Here is a 19,363-nt window from a genome sequence, read left to right on the forward strand (position 1 = left end):
GGTTAACAGGTTCATGTCTCGTGGATAGCCGAAGAAAGTTAGTCGCGCGAGACGCTTCGATATGTCCGTGTTTCCCGTTCCGGAGGCTAAAAAGCATCGCTGTGTGTAATCAATACGGACGAACGGTTCGAGAGTGTTGCGGGAATCGAGAGAGAAAGACGGGCGTAGGTGAAGAATATACGTGGGATTTTCGCGATCGATCCACGCGCAGGGCCTCGCCGAGAACGTTTCCGTGATCTCTTACCTTCGAGACGATCCGGCTCGAGCGGGTGGGCTCTGTCTACGGTTCTGGGACGTATCGGTGCGGCGGTCGGCTCACTGACGGCGGCACGGGCGATCGGAAGAACGGCGACGATCGTAAATGGCGGACGCGACACTCTCGCGAAACTATCGTCGGGCTTAGCACGCGCGACTGTCACTATGTCGGCGCACTGGCAATTCTTTGACGGTCCTCGAAACGCTTATGGGACACGTACGCGGACATTATAATGCATTTGTCCACGTATCGCTCACGGCCGAGCGTGTACGCGCGTGCACTGTCATACGAACACACATACACACCGCACGCACTTGCGCTACTAAACCAACCCTGCTCCCGAAGAACGAGTCACTGCGACACCTCCGTTCGGCGGTCGGCGGTCGAGTAACGAACAGAAGGGCAGCGCGTGCGCGCTCACCCCCGTGCCGACAGCCATTAGCCGATGGCCGAGTTAACGCGCACGCGTCATCTGCCGGTCACCTGGTAATTAGGGGAGAGCCGTCTATACCGTGGCTGATCTCCTAAATCGAACTTTATCAATTTCTTTATAATTAATTCATGTAAATGACATGCCGGCTGATAAAAATACGGCGAGAGAAATTGGCCGTGGAAAACAGAACGACTTTCACGGTGGACACGTTCGACGAAATTGGCAACGATGCGAACATATAGTACCGTCGAAGACAATTGAACGATATTACTTTACCTTTCAGCTTTTGCGTTCTTTTAAGAATGAATTTATTGTTGAACACCGTACGGTTGTTCTGTGTGTACAGCCCTTTTGTTGAATCAACGAATAAACCCATTGTGATTTTTATATTGTACAGGTTTCTTCGTGTTTAATCAGGTTTGTTATCGAATATGTCAAAATACAAAGCCTGCTCTTGTTCTTATTGATCACTTACGAAACCCTAAGATCAGTTACGAAACTTCTGAACGATGCAGCATGCTAACTTGTACATACATCAAAGTGCCCAATGGGAAATACAATATAGAATGTAATAAGTAGCGCGACACAAACAGCTCCCCTCTAACGCGGATATACTTCGAATCCCACGAGTCCCACGATTTCTAATTCATTCCGTTACTTCTTCTACGGCTCCTTCGGATCCTGCTCCATTGCCGGGGTCAGAGTGCTGGTCAATAGAGAGTTCGATCGATATAGAAAGTAAACATATTTACAAGAATAAACTAGCCTCATAAATGTTCAAGGAAATCTACGGATTCGTAGGAAGCGAGTTGTTCTACTGGTAGACCTCCAGATTCCAGAAAAATCCAAAGCCATTCGTTCGTTTGAAGGATCAGTCTGCTCGAATATCGTAACGATCAAGCTACAAAGCAAAAATACGTCTCAAGAATAGCTGAAACCCAGTCGCTCTACTTGAACAAAAAAGTACCTACGGAAATGGTCGTCCAATTTATAAAAAGCTGCCGAGTTTCGCTATTTATTCAGGGAATTTGCTGTCGCGTTTACAGCGCGGAACGTGTAACCCGGTTTCTCCAGCGTATATACTTTTTCACGTAGCGCACGGTGCGGTGTCGCGGACGGTTTTCAGGGTTCGGGTTTCTCATGGGCGGGCAAGCAGAGGACATAAAATCGCAACGAACACCGGGCACCGCTTCTAACCCTGGAAACTAGAACCCCTTTAGGGTCCGCCGAGGCATCACCGGATCAGCGAATCTGTTCGACGATCGGGCCACGTTAAAACACACGGGACGAGAAAATCGTTAAATCGATCGGCCAGGTCGGGCTCCCGTTAATCGTTTTATGGGACTCATTAAACCTGACTCCTCTGACTTGCATTCGCCATTAAACGGCCGTCAATTGCGGAACCACTGTGACCGGCTGATCAAATAAACCCGACGGAGGTCCTAATCGTTGATCAACACCACTGGGTTTACGGTAGGAACACGTCGGCGTGTAGCTATTCTCGTACCAGAATTTAATCTCTGTTCTTCGTAAACCGACGCCCGTGTGTGCGTGGGACACGGAGCTGTCCCTCTGTGATGCGACACGACGCAAGGTCAATAAATATCAGCGAATTTACACTGCGATTCGCGAATAAAATATATATTTTATCAGGCAGCCGGTGCCCAGGTTCAACGACGCATTAACGATAGAGTCCCGCTGAATTATTTAGGCGATCCATTAGGAAACGAAACCGGGCGGAGGAGAAACTCTTTGAGACTCTTTTTCTATGAAATAGCGATTCTGTGTCAGTGGTCGAGGTACGTTCAGTGGTAGCAAATGATAACGTCAGTGGTTTGTTGTTCAGGATTCAAAGCATCCGAAAGAAGACACTCGCCCACGCGAAAATTCAAGAGGGTGGATATTAATATGCACCCCTTCGGATTTCAGCCGGCAAACAGGTTTTACGTTACGCGGGGCACGTGCGCGGTATTTCGAAAAATATATTACGCCTCTCCCCGGGTCGCGGCGCCGAGGTAGGCGTTCGTTGTTCACCTGGCACGTCAGTGACCGCTCTCCTACTGACCTGACTCACGCGCGCCGCTATTGATGTATTTAATTGCCGACAGCTCGAGAACCGAAGCTGAAATCGCGATTCCGTCAGCCTTGGACTTTCTTTCGTCGCCCGCGTAACGCGGGGTCGCCCCTTTTCATCGATCCCATCTGTTGCCAAATAACCCTTGTGTACTTCAACCGTGTAATTTGTGTAACTGTGTAACGTGTGCAGCTCGTGCAATTTAACATCGACGCGTGTACCGTTTATTTTCGCTGGAAATCCTCGAAGATCGATTACAAACTCGTCGCATAATTAACCAGAGACAGGAATCCGGAGTTCGGGGTAACGAGACGATCGCGAGAAATCTATTCCACTTATTGGATAATCGGATGGTTGATCTGCGCTACTTGGCGACACAGACATTTAGATTCGAGAATTCATTCCCCGTTTCCCGAAGGTTGTTGTCGCCGATGAAATGATAAAATATGGGTGGCGCGAACATCCAGCAACGTCGGGCAAACGCTATTGGCCGTTTTCTCGGCAACCCCCTACCTGCTGTCCTCGCGAGAATGTTTTATTCCTTCGGCTCATCGAATAGCCGTAAAACGGTATCCAGGTAGCCTACGGTCGTAAGAATAAAACGGTCGCGAGCACGTGAACGGAATCATTTTTTCGTTCTCCCTTTCCGATGCGACGTTGCGAACGCGTTTTCGTTCGACGTGTATTCACGTATGCGGCCCGTTTTCCTTTCACGCGTTGCGGGATTCGCCTCGATCGATTATCAGGCAGCGAGACGCACCTCTGTAAATCTAAACGGTGGTGCAGATAAAACTTCGAAATTACACGGGATAGCTGTAAAATGTTTAATCCTCGTCGTGTCGCTTTTCGAATTGAACGACCCGGTACATTCGAGGGTGATCCTTGTGACTTCGAATGGTAGCGCCGCAACGGCCATTAAACCTCTTTAAAATTATTTAACTTGTAATGGACGATAATCGATTATACCATATATTTTATGAAAAATAAATATCATAATCTAGTAACAAATTTGTATATCAATGATATCTGAAAATTTCAAAATTTACATAATGAATCATTGGTTAAAAAGAAGATATTCATGTCTGCGCGATAATTCGTGTGTACCAATCCGTTACAATTGTCAACGATATATTTGGCACACAATAAAGCGTGTTCACACGACACCTGTTCGACACAGTCAAACTCCGTCGAAGCCACTCCTAAAGATGATGCAGACGTAAGGGTCGGCGAGAAGACAAAGGTTGCACACCCACTCTTTGCTAGTGAAGCTTGATGCCTGTTTATGCAACAGATTGTTGGAACACCGTTGGTACTCACGAACACCATAAAATATGTCGTATTCCACTAAAATGATCCATTGTATATCAAATGTAATCAAGTACAATTTACCAAAAACTTTTGCGTTTCATTTGATGGCTTCTAATGAACGTATCAAATGAAATCTGTTGGTAGTACAACAGTTAAATTACGCGAAAAGAAAGATCAATGAACGCTGATTCGAATCGTAAGCGTAAAATTCGATCCACAAACCATTGCACTTTCAATGGCAAATATTTGAACAGGTGTATATCATTGACGCGTTGCGTTGCCACCCGTGAAACGAAAAGTGTCCGAGACAACAAGTGACGCGTATCGGTGACGTCAGACGAGAAGACAGTCAACATCCGAATCCCACGCTCCTATGAATCGGACATTAAATTTCTACGACATACACGGTGCAAGAGTTACCCTTGACGGCCATTATCCTTCGAATCGTCGGCGACGAACACGATTTTAGGGTGACGCATACACTACGCCTCAACCTTGAGATGAGTGTCTGGAGAGGCTGGCATTGAGGCTCGTGGGCGGGGACGCGAGAGCCGTTTTATTTTGGAACGAGATAAGCGATAACAGACGTTCCTCTTGATAATGTACACGATTTGATATTCATTGGAGATTAGACCCGTTTTCTCGAAACGGCCATACGTGCTTTCTCTGAAAAAGAAACTGTTTCTCTTGTTTCGCTTTTCTCTTCAATTTTAACGCGTTCGTGACCTGCGTTTCTTTCAGTAGCAACCTTCACAGTTACAGTATTAAATTGAATCTAACGAATCGTTTTAATGAAGTACAGATAAAATTCAGGAAAAGAATCTTTAAATTTAACTCTGAATAAAAACACATATCAATATAATTCAATTCTTTTTACCCAAGATACAAAATGTTAGGCGTCACAAATACGTGACGTTGGTTGTGAAAGTGTTAAGTCTCAGTTAGAAACTGAAAGGAATCGTTCGCCGCGTTGTTACGAATAACAACGTTTGACAAACGAATCTTTCAAAATTACTCGATCTACGTAAGAAGGTTCCGAGATGAATTTTCGTACGACTCAGTGCCGAATAAATTTGTAGGTCATCGTTCATTTCAAATGAGAAGCGGTGAATCCTGACGAAAGGTCCTTCAACGCCGCTCTAGTGGACGCATATAGCTTTTGATTGTTCGATTCGCAGCGTTGCACGGAAGATCCCGCGGCCGCATCGTTTTTCCGCGACTACAAATTGCACTGTCGCGCTGCAATTTGTTCAACGTAATTGTGGGCTCGCCGGATAATTTTCCGTAATTTGTTTTCGAGGGGGAGACCTTGGGTCCCGTTCGAATTAATTACTTTTCCCCGACGTCGCGTTGGCCTGGATTACGCGCGATAAACGCCGACGTGGATTAATATTTAAATAAAAACAAAAACAAACGGGATGGAGTCACCGATCTCGCAATTTCTTTCCGCTCCCAATCGTCCTAATTTCCTACCGTATAATTCGAGCGGCTCTTACCGGAGACAGCCCGTGTGTAATTACGACAAATTGATCGTAAACGCATCAGTCCTGATTATCGCGGCCCCGCAGGACTCCCTTTCACGAAATCGTCGCAACGTGTTGCGGTGGTTGAGTTACTTTTCAGTGATTGAAACGCGACATACATGCTATTGCTCGGGATCAGATTTCATTAATTAATTTACCCGTGCATCGGAAAGGGCCGTGTGTATATTCCTAGCAATTATTGATTGTGCAACAATATCAAGTTTCTAAATCCTTTCCTAACACGAGAAATAGGATTACCAGACGAAAACAGAAAGTACTAAGGGACTTTGTCGTTCCTGTCCGCCATCACAGGTTCCGGCGAACGCTCCAACAAAATGGCCGCCGGCAACCGGCGCGAAACCAATACGTTGAGAACAAAATTATCCGAAAATTTATACTGAACAAGGCGAGAGAGGTATTAAAAAATGATCAACGTGTAGACAGACGTGCCGACCATCGATCCAGGAAAAAAGAATGAAGGAAAGGGTCGGCACGGTGGTGTGCGCGCACCGGAATTCGCCCTCGAAAAGCGGAATCAGTAAAAGACCGGTAGCCTGCACCGTGGTAGGCGGTCGGCGAGCAACATGGCGGCGGTCGGTGGTGGTTTGGTGGTGGTCGGGTGCGCGCGTCGCCGACATCGTGGTCCAGGGTCGTGCATGCCCGCTTTCTCCGTTTTATGGACCAATCGCATCGCGCCTGGAGGAAGAAAATCAATAGGCGTAAAGGCATGGATGACGTCAGCCTGCAACCCCGACAATCGACCGATGCGACGCGGGCGGCGCCGGCCAATTTCTACGGAGCAATCAATAAGTAAAGATGATATCCACGATGTCGGCGAGCAGAACCCACGGTTCCTTTCCGACGACACCCGATCATAACGCAGCGTTACAGTCAAGGTTCCGTGGAACCCTGGTCTCTTGTGATCAGAGACCAAGGCTGATGGCGGAGCGTCCTCGCAGAAACCTCTGGAACCTTTGATCTCCGGGCGTCCCCAAATTGGGAGACCTTGGGCTAATACTTACAGGCTACGTTCACGAGTATCTCCGTCACTTTCTCTGTGACGGTGGGCAAAAGAAGAAAGTCTACACGCGAAATATCTAAAGCGACCAAGCTGTAATTTTGGTATACAATGCTAACACGGTTGAACATTTCGTTACTTGAAATAGTGACATAATAACCGGGGGTTGCTATCTTTCGTCTAGAACTGTTACTTGGGTTTTGATACTTCGATCGTTGTAGAATCTTTAATATTAAGCAAAAAATATTCTACAGTTTACCAAGTGAAATGATCTTTGCATGGTTCCTGTTTGTCTTTGAATTTCGTTTCTGATTGTGATTCAACGCTTCACCCACCGCAAGCTTATTCGTAGGTTTATTCGATCACCGTGCTGTGCCCAAGGGAAGCTAACTCCTTTTTAATATAAATACAAAAGGAAATTATTAGATTATGTTTCTGGTGAAGGCTAGTTAGTTCACGGTTACAATTGCTTCTTAAGAAATCCCTAGCGGTGAATCATTGATTTTCAAGTCGTTAAATAACCGCCGGTAGGTGAAGTATTAGCTACACGTTATACAATTTTCTAAAGAGCTACATTTGCGATGGTATCACTTAGAGACGCAGGCGCAGTGGAAATCGGTTTTGGAAAAAGGAGAGTCTCGCCTCCGTAAAGGTCCTCTGTAGCGGAGGCATTGTTGATAACGCGACGGTTGGTTCGAATGCGTTCCGCCATTACTGTTAAAAACGTTCCGAGTTTCGCTACAGTGTACACTCGCCTGATAGGTCATAGATCCGGCGTAAATGCATTGTTCATGAGGAATTTAAAATATTTAGTTAATTGAAAATCAATTTTGCGTCAACGCCTCCAAGATCGCAGGTAGCATTAACAAATGCGTCATTATTTCTGAGCACTCTTAAAAATTAAACGTTATTTAATTAGTGGTTTAAATAAATATTAAATCTATAAATTTATTTTACAATTCTAATATATTAATTTTTGATATTGCAATTGTATTATAATAAATATTTAAGTTACTTTTAAAACTATAACGTAAGAGAATTTTTTCAAACTGTAATGTAGTAACATGTTGCATACACATAGTACAGTTGATATATACGTTGATATTTTATGAACGTCATTCTGGAAACGTGACTGAGACATCATATGTCTTCAGTCATAAAAGAATAGTAAATTCTACTGTACCACGGTTTATGCTTTCTAATAAGCGAAGTTACCATTCGATCCCCTCCGAACGTCAATGTATTAAAGAGGAAAAGAAAAAATATTATTTAAACATTCTACATACGTGTCGCTAAAGAATCGCCATTTACAAAGGCGAATACAATTTGGAATTTGTAAAAACAAAAATTCTTACAGATACTTAGAACTTCCGCTGACAATTAACAATATCGAATATTCAGTTCAATTAACGTGCTAACGCAAGTTAAAATTAATTAAAATAAATTTACTGAATATTAATGCGCGTTAATTAATGGCCCCTCGAGGCAGGCATACCTACTTGCACATACGCATGCGTTTCGACGTAGAATTCAAAAAGATCTACAACTACGAATAAAAAAAGGAAAAATGGTAGGGGGATTTGGAATCAGAGTTTGTTTGCAGCTGAAAGTTATAATGCGACACCGAACCAATTTACAGGCAATTACCGCTATCTTTACTTAGAATAATATAATCCCTATCGGCTCGCGACAATAATTTTTATTGACCTTATTCAATTCGATAGCACTCGCCTACGTGAACTAAAAGACTAGAATATTTAATCTAATCTGAAACAATATTTTCGTCGGTAGCATGGTCCATCCGTAACCCCTTATTTCTCATCAAATAACGTTTCCCTTCTAACCTCCCTATTGAACAATTATTCTGTCTTCTTTATCATAATTTTCCAGATTTCTTTTTTCCCACTATTTTCCCTAGTTTCAATTTTCGATTTGAAACTGTGTTCGCATTTACTAGATACTCGACATTCGATCCCACAATGCGCGTCCTTAACGAACTTATGTCGACGAGCGAGCGAGTTTAATTTACGAGCCGCCGCGATCTTTTCAGCACCAGCCTTCCGCGAGGTTGCACTTGTATACTCTAATTTTCGAAACTCTCCCCCCAGAAGTGTGTTACAGTTCCTCTGTAACGATCCGTGGCCTGGGCATGTTTGTGCGAAAATATATCAAGAGGCCGTGCTACGTGCTTCGCTCGCGAAAGGAGGGGAAAAAAATGTTGCGAAAAAACCCTGTGACAGAAATGAGTCGATCCCGACCCGCGTCGACTGGGGCGAGAGCGCCACCTTCGATCGTAATTAACACTTCCGGCGATGCACTAACATCGTGAATCATCCGTGCCATTCTGCGGGCATAGGCACCCCGTTAACTGCCCCCTCAAATTCATCGCACACGATGATGTTCATCGACTGTACTCGCTCGATACGGGCTACGACCGTGCAATGCCGAAAGCGAATATAAGATAGACCTTTTCATACGTTTCAAACCTGACGTGTCATAGATATAGTCTGTATTATATTTCCAATATGAAACGACACATCGTCGATGTGAATCGTTCAATAAAATTCTGGATACCGATGGGATTACCCCTAAGAAACTGCGGTTCGCGAGATACGAATACAAAGCGATTTGTACAAATCAACTCGTATAAACAAAGAAGAAAGAGATAATCTGTAATGCAGAACTTGACGTTTGGACGTTCCGCGATACATGACAACAGGAATAAACCTGTAACGGCTACGAAGATACCAGTGACTCGTTTGCGTCATAACAATGAGTACTTGTGATTAGTACAAGCGCGTAAAGCAACAAAGATATCTGACTCACCAGATATGTAGGCAGTGACGTGAAAACAGCTGAGGTACTCCGGCCATACTGGTTCTGATTCCGCGACGTTCCTACAGATACGGCGTGTACGAAGCGACGCGAAGCGGCTCGAGTCTAACCGATCGATTATCAAAGCCGCGCGCCGTACGTCTTTTTCTTCTTTCTCGGCGCTCGCTTGTGCAGCTTTCTAACCGTGTGGCGCTGATATCTGTCCCCTTTGTGCGGGTCTTCTAAGTACTTCGCGCGAACTTCTATCGTGTCGAAATACAAAGTGAATTGAACACGTCATGTAATAGTTATCGATGTATGGTAAATTCGAACTGCGCGCGCGTATCTACCGGGAAACTTCTCAAATTCAACTTCGATTTTTGAAATCGGACATTATTTTTTATGGTTGACATATTTGAAATATGATTAATTGCGGGTATATTGAATTGAGGGATATTATTGAAGACATTTTATAACGTACGATGTATCTTGCGAGAAAAATATGATAATAATATAATAGATTAAACAGTGTTTACTGTTGATTTCATTCTTATTACATGGTATGTGTACATTACATACTAAAAGCGTGTATAGAAAAACACAATTATCTTCATAAAAACAGTACGAAATAGTGATTTTGGAAAGAAATTCGTACTACGTAGGAAACACTTTCGACGCTATCGTATTTATAATCTGCTTTCTGGAAGTGATCATTCACTTTAGCATCCACCAGCATTCTTGTAGCGGGCATTAACGTCATTCCAATTAACAATATCGAAAATCGCTTTTACGTAATTGGGTCGAACGTTTTTGTATTGCAAGTAATAGGCGTGTTCCCAAACATCGATACCGAAAAGCGGTACCAGACCGGTTATAGCTTGTAACGGGTCTTGATTAGCGCATGTGGCTATCCTTAATGATTTCGATTGCTTATCATATCCAAGCCAGCCCCAACCAGAGCCTTGAACAGCGACAGTACTGTCGGATAAGCGTTTCTTCATCTCCTCCATGCTGCCAAAATCCTTTTCAATTTGTTTAAGAAGAGCGCCTGTAAAATAAAGTTGTCTGTTATCTTTGCTGATCGGAAAAAATAAAACTATTTCACGCTTTAGATTATTTCTACGCTTTTACCGTCCGGTTTACCGCCATTTGGCGATAAATTGCACCAAAAGATTGAATGGTTTAAATGGCCACCACCATTGAATTTTAATGCAGGGCCTAGCGTGATTTGTGTGTTTACGTCGCCCTTAGCTGCAGCTTCTTTCATTTTCTCTTCAGCAACGTTTAAATTATTTACGTAAGTTGCGTGATGTTTCGAATGATGAAGTTCCATGATTTCGGCAGATATGATTGGCTCCAATGCCTTATAATCATAGGGCAACTCGGGCAGCGTATGCTTGGCCCTAAACGCCTCTTTACTAAAAACATTAAATGACATTAATGTTTCATGTGTATAATATTTAATAAAAAAAATAAAATAGAACGTTTTTTTATAAATATTAATTCTGTAACGAATTGATGTTATTTTATAAATATCACGTTTTAAAACTATTTACGTGAATTATGAATGCAATAATTATAATAAACATGATAAATTTTAACTTTTATTTAAGAAGCGTTCATTTTTAACACCGATAAAAATTGTCTTATTTACAATATAAATACTTTTTTTACGGCGATATTTGAACGGCGATTAAAAATTAATTATAAATTTTATTCACGAAAACATTGATAATTTCAATGCAATATTGACAAGGTACTTATCTAACATATATCTGTATGCCAGAGGTCAAACTAAATTTGTACAGGATTTTATATTCATCATTAATTTGAACAATTAAAAAATATATAATATACGACCTGAAAATTTTTAATTATTTTAATAAATACTTTTTTTTACTAGATTTTCTATAGGATATAACAAATATGTGAAATAAATGTAATAAGCGTTATTCATGAATATTTGATGTAGTCTAATTTTAACGAAATATATTCTTAATTTGGTACAGAAATTGTAATCGAAAAATATATTTAATTAATAATGAAAAATGATGTTATAGAGTGTTGAGTGAAAGATTACATGTATGCATATATTTATTTAAACATGTGCCTTAAAATGTAAACATCAGATTTTTATTTCACTGCATAAATATAAAAAACGGAAACGTAATGTCATCGAAAGGTAAAACTTTGCTAATAATGATAAGGAATTGCGCAGATTATAGGTTAGAAATTATATAATATATTTAGTATGAGAAACAGTATAAACTTACATTGTACTGCATAACAAAGCACGTCTCGTCGCGAACATAATTGTAACTTTAATGGGCAAAATTGTTTATTCAGAAAAATGTAATGTAAGAATGTGAAGTACCGAATACCGGAACTTCGATTGTCCACCTATCGTGCTTCACTGCAAGTATATTAATACCACCACAACCTTAAGATATGTACAGACATTGCACACAAATGTTCTTCTCTGACCACTGTTCTGAAATACCGACACTGTCAAAAATATCTCAATACACCAGCGGGCTCTAGCCAAATTGACGATCAGATACCGAACTACATAAGATTGTAACATAAAAGATGTATGACTTGAGAGGCTAATTTGGTTCCAACAATGCAACATTGTTACTTCTAAAGACAAATTCATATGGAAATTATCGAGATTGAGAACGAAAACGTTATTATTCCCTTGTTCATGCAACGTACATGCCATAGATTGGCAAAATCAAATATCAAATCGCGACTAAAATCAAAACACAAGTCATAAATTATTCCATTAAATAATTTGTATATATTTGTTAACTGATTCAAAAATAAACTTAACTTCATTTTACATTGAAATAATACATAAACATTTAATTAAAAAATTAAGAATTGGTGAACATGAAGTAATATGTGTTTATTCCATCTTTTTTATTTAAACACTATACCGTTCTATACAAAAATTTTTGTACAGCTATTTAGTCAATGCATTAAATACAATAAGATGTACAACGTGTCACAAAATTAGATGTCACGATTACTAAGGCGTGATTCTCTACTTTCGATTTAATGGAGATGTAAAGAAAAGTTCGCAAAATTCATTATGATTGAAATGAAGGTCAACGTTTTTTATTGCTGCATCGTAGTCATTGCAGAAATAAATAATCTGAAAGGAATCATGGATTGGAAGTGATTCATTTACTTGTAAATTGCTGTTGAGGTTCACATAGGGAGAGTAAAGAACGCGATATTCAGTATTCTTTTCTGGTACACGAATATCGATTGGTCGAGGTAGCAAGTGCAATGACTGCGTCTGCTATGGTGCAAAATAATTAAATGTGGCGCAATTTGTTCGTACATCTAAATGGAGAATTTGATCGATAAACAATGACATTTCCATTTTACATTTTTCTAAAGGAAGTCCTATGGTGTCAAGTCCAGTAATCCATCGTGTAATAAAAGAGAACATTGGATATTGCGAATATGAAAATGAACATCATATTATCTTTTTAGTGATTCTAAATTTTAATACATAAATTTTCTAATTATATGATCAGACAAAATAAATTTGATTTATTATTTTAAATAATTTACTCTAAATTTTGAAGGATTTTTGATAAATCAGTATCTACAGTAGTAGCGATTGATTTATATGAAATTTAAATTTCTATTGAATTATCTACTAAGTATCGTCCAGTTATTAGTTATTTTTTTTAAATTATACTTTCAATACGAAATGTATTTACGTTGAATATTATATACCAAAATTATAAAACAGTTGAATGAAAAACTGAATCCTATAAAAGACGCATGGAAATAATGGAACCTTTATCAAAGGATAATACAAAATAGTAATATGAATATTTTGTACATTTCTTTGTAAAAAAAAAAGATACAAGTGTGATGTTTTGTTTTGCTTGAGGTCAGTCCGCATGGTTTACTGAAATTAATGAATTCTTATATATTTCGTATAATTTACAGTTATTTAATAAATCTAACAAATAGACCTCAATTTTATTATACACAATTCAAAGCACATTTTATGCACGAGCGATGCGCATACCTAGAGACGTATATCTCACAATGGAAAAACATTACATACATACAAATTATTGCGCACATAATAGTGTATAAATCTACATGTGTATGTGCGTCGTCGTGTATCAGATATTATTAACATGTGTGTATTTACATAATGAAAAAGGCATAGCCTTAATTATTGTTTTATTGTTATCTATATACTCTGTGATTCGTTCAAAAAATCTAACACAGTTTATCATCAATGTTTCAATGAATTTACAATGCGTTTTTTTTTAAAACATCGATGCGTTCGTTTATATAATAATGAATACTTATTAAAAATTTTAATGTGATTCAATCGCAAAAAAATAGTTCAAACTATCTACCCCTTTATTCCAACGCCGTGTTATGTTGTGAACATACAATTATATGTAATTATGTGTAGTTTTCTTGACATTAACGTGACTTATAATTATTCAAAATAAGAAACATATTTACAGATATATTGTGTAAAATAATACAAAATTGTTGTCAGTAGGATCTACAGCTTCGTCATTCCATATCATAATTTCCAAATAACCAAAGAAATCGAGAACATTAGATTTAACTTGTACTGTATACCAAGTCACGCCAAGCCTGATTCATATGTAACAAACGTTATGTGTATAAAATCATCCTAGAAAATTGTTCATTCTGGATCGCTCTGAAGCGTCTCACCATTAGTTAGGACTAATGCATCGTCATCAGCTTCGTTATAATCGAGAGAAAGAATACTCTCCCTTCTCTTTTTCTTGTGTGTCCTTTCATCGTCACTACCTGGTGCACTTTTATCCCTTTTGGTCCTATCCCTACCCCTTGTTGTTCTAGTTAGCACCTCTTCCCCATTAGTTTTACTGTTACTTCTATTATGACTTTTGCTCCTTAATATCCTTTTGTTATTACGATTTTCTTCCTGTTCTTCCTCCCTATCACTTAATTCCTCATTCTCAACTTTAATAATTAAAGCAGCTGAATCACTCGAGCTTTCATCATTATGATCGGCTTGATTAGGCTTCCGTTCTACTCTCTCTGTTCTTTCAGTACTAGAAAACTCACACTGAGGCGAACATCCTGACGATAACGGTGGAGTCCTAGCACCTTTACACACATCACTATCCTCTATTGATTTCGAAGTTTTTGTTTCCAAAACCGAGTTTTCTTCCAATTCCTCTTTCTTAATAGGTGGAGTATGCGGAGACAAACCATTCGTCAAGTTATTTTCACTGGAGTTCGCTTTTAACGCCGCGTTTTCTTGTTGTAATAACGTTACTGATTCGCGAGCTTTGCGTAACTCTTGTTGTAAGAAATAAATTGTGCTTTGCATCCCTTCTACATCTTCATCCAAATCTTGTAAAAATTCATCCAACTCTATAAAGATACGAAAAAAATAAGGTCAGTGTGTTTCATAAAATGCATTTAATATTAATAAAAACGACGAAAATAGTACCTGACTGTGATTTTTTCATTTCTTCACTGAAGCTCCTCTGTAGTGCAAGGTCTCCTTCTAGTTTAGCAATACGGCCACTGGCAATCATACGACCTAATTCTTCATTTTCTTGATATAATAATCTACACTTTGCCATTAACCGTTTTCCCGTGTTACTAGAAACAAGAATAATGTATAAAAAAACCGTATAATTCATTTATCTACAATAGCATATAATAAATGTTAAGTACCTATCTGGTGTAAATTTCCATGCACTAAGTTCATTTTGAGTATCTTCTAATTTCGCTTTGGTTGTAACAAGTTCTTGCCTCAATTTCTGAATTAAAATGTTTACAGCTGGATCTAGCAAAGCAGATCTTAGTGCAGCAGCGGACGGAGCATGAGCAGCTTTCATTTCAGCAATTTGATTCTAAAATAAATTTGAATTAAGCATTTGTATAAAAAGCTAAATAACTTGTATATTTTATTTATTATAAAATGAAACATCTACGTACAATGTATTCTTGTAATTCCTGTTCTTTAGAGGCAAGTCTCCTGACTAAGATTTTCTCTCTATGAGATGCTTCTGCATGTTGTTGCCTGTATTTGTTTTCAGACTCTCTCAACGATGTTAGTTCACCTATAAAGCAGTATTATATTATTTTTTTCTTTTAATCGAAATTTTCACTGTTTAAAGCTGTCTATGTGCTACATTGATTTGTTATATATTCAATATGATCATTATTATTATATATAATGAAATCGCACTTGAACATAATATATTCAATAAATATTATAAACACACAAAATACAAAGTTTCCTTACAAAACGTATTAAAGAATACTATATAATCATTAGTGTATTTTAGAATATAGTACGTTATGAGACCAACTGTTACATAAAACCTTTTTCAAATTTTTTTTATCCTATGAAAAAATCATTATAACAAATAATACATTTTTCTTAATGTTACCAATTCATCTAGTAACATAAAATTGTTGTAACTTTCTCCACAGTAATAATATAAATTTTAAAAAAATCATTTATGAATTAATAATGTTATTAATAGTCTTATGTTCTTATGTAACTTGACACTTTTTACTATTCTATATAAGGATTTTCCTTTCCGAGATGAAACAAGATATATAAGGTAAAAAAACTATATATCCGAAAGATGAATTTTTGTAAGTCGATTACAGGCGATAAAAATTGACGAGACACATAGAAAGCTTGAAACCTTAAAATATATGTACATATATAATATAATGGTACAGAATATTCTGTACTCTTCTTTTATACTTCTTAATTGTATGTTTTGGTGAAATAAAGCATAGTGGTGAAAATCTACTACATACTGTTTTGCCCTAAGTGCGCATAAACAAAATATGTTTTTATAGGTATGTGACATTGACTGCCTGACAACTGACATTTTTAATTAGCGCATACTTTGAGTTTTGGAGTCGTTGCATCGTGCCATTTGTGAGATTCTCTGTGCTTCCACCGAGACCAAGAGTGGATGTTATTTTTCTTCCATGAGAATTGACAGACTACTTGTTGCAGACACAGATGTTGTCACAAGATGACCTCCCGGCCTTACTCAATCAGGTTTGTATTTCAGATCGGTATTTGGACATCAGGAAGTTATGGTGCAGGTACAAATGCATGCATGAATTGCGTTCTTAACGGAAATAGACAGGGATGGATGAGGTCTAGGAACATAATTAAAGTTGTTCAGTTTTATCAGACATATCTAAATATAAGGTAATATTAAAAATATATAGACTGGGATAAGAATCATTAGGATCGGAGAAAGCAGCTGGAATTTCAGATGATAACTGCATCAATTAAAGGTTTCGTACTTCACCAAGACTTAGGTTCACGCACCCCTGGCACAGTGTTTTGTAGGCCAAAGGATGATATAGAGCCTCTGTTTTTACTCTCCTGAGCTGTATATTCAGAGCCAGCAAGGATGTTGTATTTCATTTCATAATCCTCGCAAAGTCGAAACTCGATATCCAATGTACACACATACACACACGCACTGTTCTGCTTCTGGCAGTGTGGTTTTTACTACACTGTAGAAAGATACGCGCACACTGCACAGTCACTTACATGATCATATTAAAAGTAAGCTGTGTGTGTTTATTGTGGTGAAAGAAATGATTTTTTTTGTGAACACGATCAAAGTAACCCATCATCTCTTCTTGTCACACAATATCACTGTTTTCGTTTCGATATACACTTTGCTTTTAATATTAAATAATTTTTAATATGAATAATAGCGCAATTTAACACCAGATGATAAAATTGTGGGTTATTTGCATAATACTATGTATTAGACTCTCTTATATATATGCGGTGTACATGACCGTCACATCACTTTTGCTCACCGATCAAATTTTCAAACACTGTACATACTGGCGTTAATTTAATTACCCGCACTACACATCACAAATGTAGCTTTGGAAATGTATACAATATTACTATATCACTATCCTGCGTCTACGAAATATATTACCGAATTGACCTATCTGATACTTAGACGAATACATAAAGTTTCTACAATTGAACGTTTGCTTATCAATGTCATAAAAAAATGTTCTTAAAAATTTCATCTATACTCTTACGCTAATTTCATAGTCAAGATTGCTTTAATCTTAAGACTTATAGAGAACTTAGTGTCATTATTATCCTAAACACTTTACGATTAAACGCTTGGTTCCCTAATCTTAACGTCCCTATAAGAGTCTTGTCTCATACAAGAGACCGTTGTGTTCTGGCATTCGTAAATTCGCTTAAGAAATGTGGTGAGTGAGATGGTCTCACTCATGTGATCTCAGTACCTTCCTGGGCTGCGGCCTGGGCCTCTAGACACTCCACATACAAGTCCTGTTCATGCCACTTGGCTGCTAGCTCGTCCTTTGTCATGGCATCCATTTGTTGCTGTGTTAGCTTCACGCGTCTCGGTTGTCTAGGGGACTGGGGACTGGTAGGTTTTCCACCTGCAACGTTGTTTTGAGGACTTCGTGGTGAAGATGGACCTGCAGACTTAACATCGTTGCACTCCTCTGCCATTTTATGAAAGATGCTATTACAACCACAGCTAGGGCCTTAAGAAAATTCTAAGAGCTGCTTCTTCTTCTTTAGTAGTTTAGCTGCGCTGAATGTGCTGATGATACGGTGTGAGTGCTAGCGCACATTTGTCTGGAAAGGTAATACACAATACATGTAGGTAATATATGTTTAATAGTACATTTGTTACAATGATATAGTACAATGTACTATCAAGAAAACAAGACAAGTAGATAAAAAACGAAAATATATTTTCTAAATATTATAAATAGATTAAAAATTCACTAAAAGATATTTTACTAAATAGTACAATGTGTTTATTACCAATTGATATATTATGTTTAATGTTTTATCATGCAAAGGGCTGTTCTCACATATGAAAAATAGACATATATTTGTTATAAAAAGTAGCTGCATCCTCACAACAACATTAATATTTGTTTGTCATAAAATGGAACAAAACTTTTTCAGAGCGCAGGTTCAGACCCGGCTTTTAGAATGTACCACGTGATTCAAGTTGGTCACGTGGCTCGTTTAATGTTTTATTGCGACATGCGAGAATGGGTAGGGAATGTAGGATCCAGTTATCTATAGTCGAAAGGAACATTGACGCCATTATGTCGACATGTCTGCCATGAAAGAAAATTTCGCGGTATAACATTGAAATTCGTGATTGTTCCATTCTGAGCACTGTTAGAACCACTTAAGTGTGCAAATTACTTCGAAAATTTAGCAATCTGTTCAGAAAATGTACCTATGTTTATATATATATATATATATATATATTATATATACATACATATATACATATATATGTATAAAATATATATATAATATATATATCCAAATATTCGATTTTTTAGTGGAGATAGTAGAGGTAGTCATTGCATACTGTCAATTTAGTATTATGTTCATTCCACGTACCTGATCTAGTGACACGCCTATCATTCCACTGAAAAATGTTTGTATCCAATGTTCGTTATACCGTGAACCAACGAAACGCGACACCATACATACGCATATGCACATAGAGGTACACATATATATACACAAACGTAATTTTATAGTCTCTTGTAAGCAAGTAAAAACCTCGGTTAGCAGGTATTACGATCGATCAATCGGTGAAACATATAGATGTGTAGAGTTCGTCTCGATGTTCCGCGCATTCCAAATATAATATTAATACGCGCGCATGAAACACATATCACGCAATCTCCGGAAAAGTATAGCAGTATAACCAAACACAGTAATGTAACTAATCACGAGCGATGATTACCGCCGACCTGAAGAATCAGAATGGCTAAAGAAATGAATATCAGCGCATGCTCCAATCACGATTCTCCAACTACTAGTGCTGCTGACATAGAATATACTGAATAAGTGTTGTGA

At 38.5% G+C, this 19,363-nt stretch overlaps 3 protein-coding genes across 15 annotated transcripts in view; all 3 read right to left on the reverse strand.

The window, feature by feature from the left end:
- unc-104 (kinesin family member unc-104) overlaps positions 1-9,668 on the reverse strand; it is a 39,005-nt gene extending 29,337 nt beyond the window's left edge. For 5 of the 11 annotated variants that reach the window (XM_031993999.2, XM_031994001.2, XM_076366909.1 and 2 more), the window contains exon 1: positions 9,439-9,666. The gene's annotated coding sequence lies outside the window, so the exon portion shown is untranslated. Of the gene's footprint in view, positions 1-9,438 lie in introns of all 11 variants that reach the window. The other 6 variants (XM_076366906.1, XM_076366905.1, XM_076366902.1 and 3 more) reach the window with 3 other exon arrangements.
- A 275-nt stretch (positions 9,669-9,943) lies between these two features.
- On the reverse strand, positions 9,944-11,901 carry Sod2 (superoxide dismutase 2). Its single transcript, XM_031994003.2, has 3 exons — positions 11,700-11,901; positions 10,558-10,844; positions 9,944-10,474 (listed from the first exon to the last, which is right to left on the reverse strand). The coding sequence occupies exons 1-3, from the start codon at positions 11,735-11,737 to the stop codon at positions 10,146-10,148; spliced, it is 654 nt and encodes a 217-aa protein (XP_031849863.1). The 5' UTR covers positions 11,738-11,901; the 3' UTR covers positions 9,944-10,145.
- Positions 11,902-12,313: 412 nt separating this feature from the next.
- Positions 12,314-19,048, reverse strand: fl(2)d (Pre-mRNA-splicing regulator female-lethal(2)D). Of its 3 annotated transcripts, none has more exons than XM_031994163.2 (6): positions 18,899-19,048; positions 17,746-18,106; positions 15,418-15,542; positions 15,154-15,332; positions 14,924-15,078; positions 12,314-14,844 (listed from the first exon to the last, which is right to left on the reverse strand). In XM_031994163.2, exons 2-6 carry the CDS (start codon positions 17,975-17,977, stop codon positions 14,126-14,128), a joined length of 1,410 nt encoding a protein of 469 aa, XP_031850023.1. In that variant the 5' UTR covers positions 17,978-18,106; positions 18,899-19,048; the 3' UTR covers positions 12,314-14,125. The 3 variants fall into 3 exon arrangements, with proteins under 3 accessions (XP_031850023.1, XP_031850024.1, XP_031850025.1); XM_031994164.2 differs by lacking the exon at positions 18,899-19,048 and adding an exon at positions 18,299-18,479; XM_031994165.2 differs by lacking the exons at positions 17,746-18,106; positions 18,899-19,048 and adding an exon at positions 16,349-16,755.
- Between the last annotated feature and the right edge of the window lie 315 nt (positions 19,049-19,363).

This window comes from Nomia melanderi, chromosome 4 (genome assembly GCF_051020985.1).
Source record: "Nomia melanderi isolate GNS246 chromosome 4, iyNomMela1, whole genome shotgun sequence".
In the NCBI taxonomy this organism is placed as follows: Eukaryota; Metazoa; Arthropoda; class Insecta; order Hymenoptera; family Halictidae; genus Nomia; species Nomia melanderi.

What these genes read in the sequence shown, in the direction of transcription:
- Sod2 (XM_031994003.2), bottom strand. Translation starts at nt 11,737, where the DNA reads ATGTTCGCGACGAGACGTGCTTTGTTATGCAGTACAAT. An exon ending in GCTTTGTTATGCAGTACAAT is followed by an intron (nt 10,845 to 11,699) that starts GTAAGTTTATAC and finishes TAATGTTTTTAG; the next exon opens with TAAAGAGGCGTTTAGGGCCA. An exon ending in AAATGGCGGTAAACCGGACG is followed by an intron (nt 10,475 to 10,557) that starts GTAAAAGCGTAG and finishes TTTATTTTACAG; the next exon opens with GCGCTCTTCTTAAACAAATT.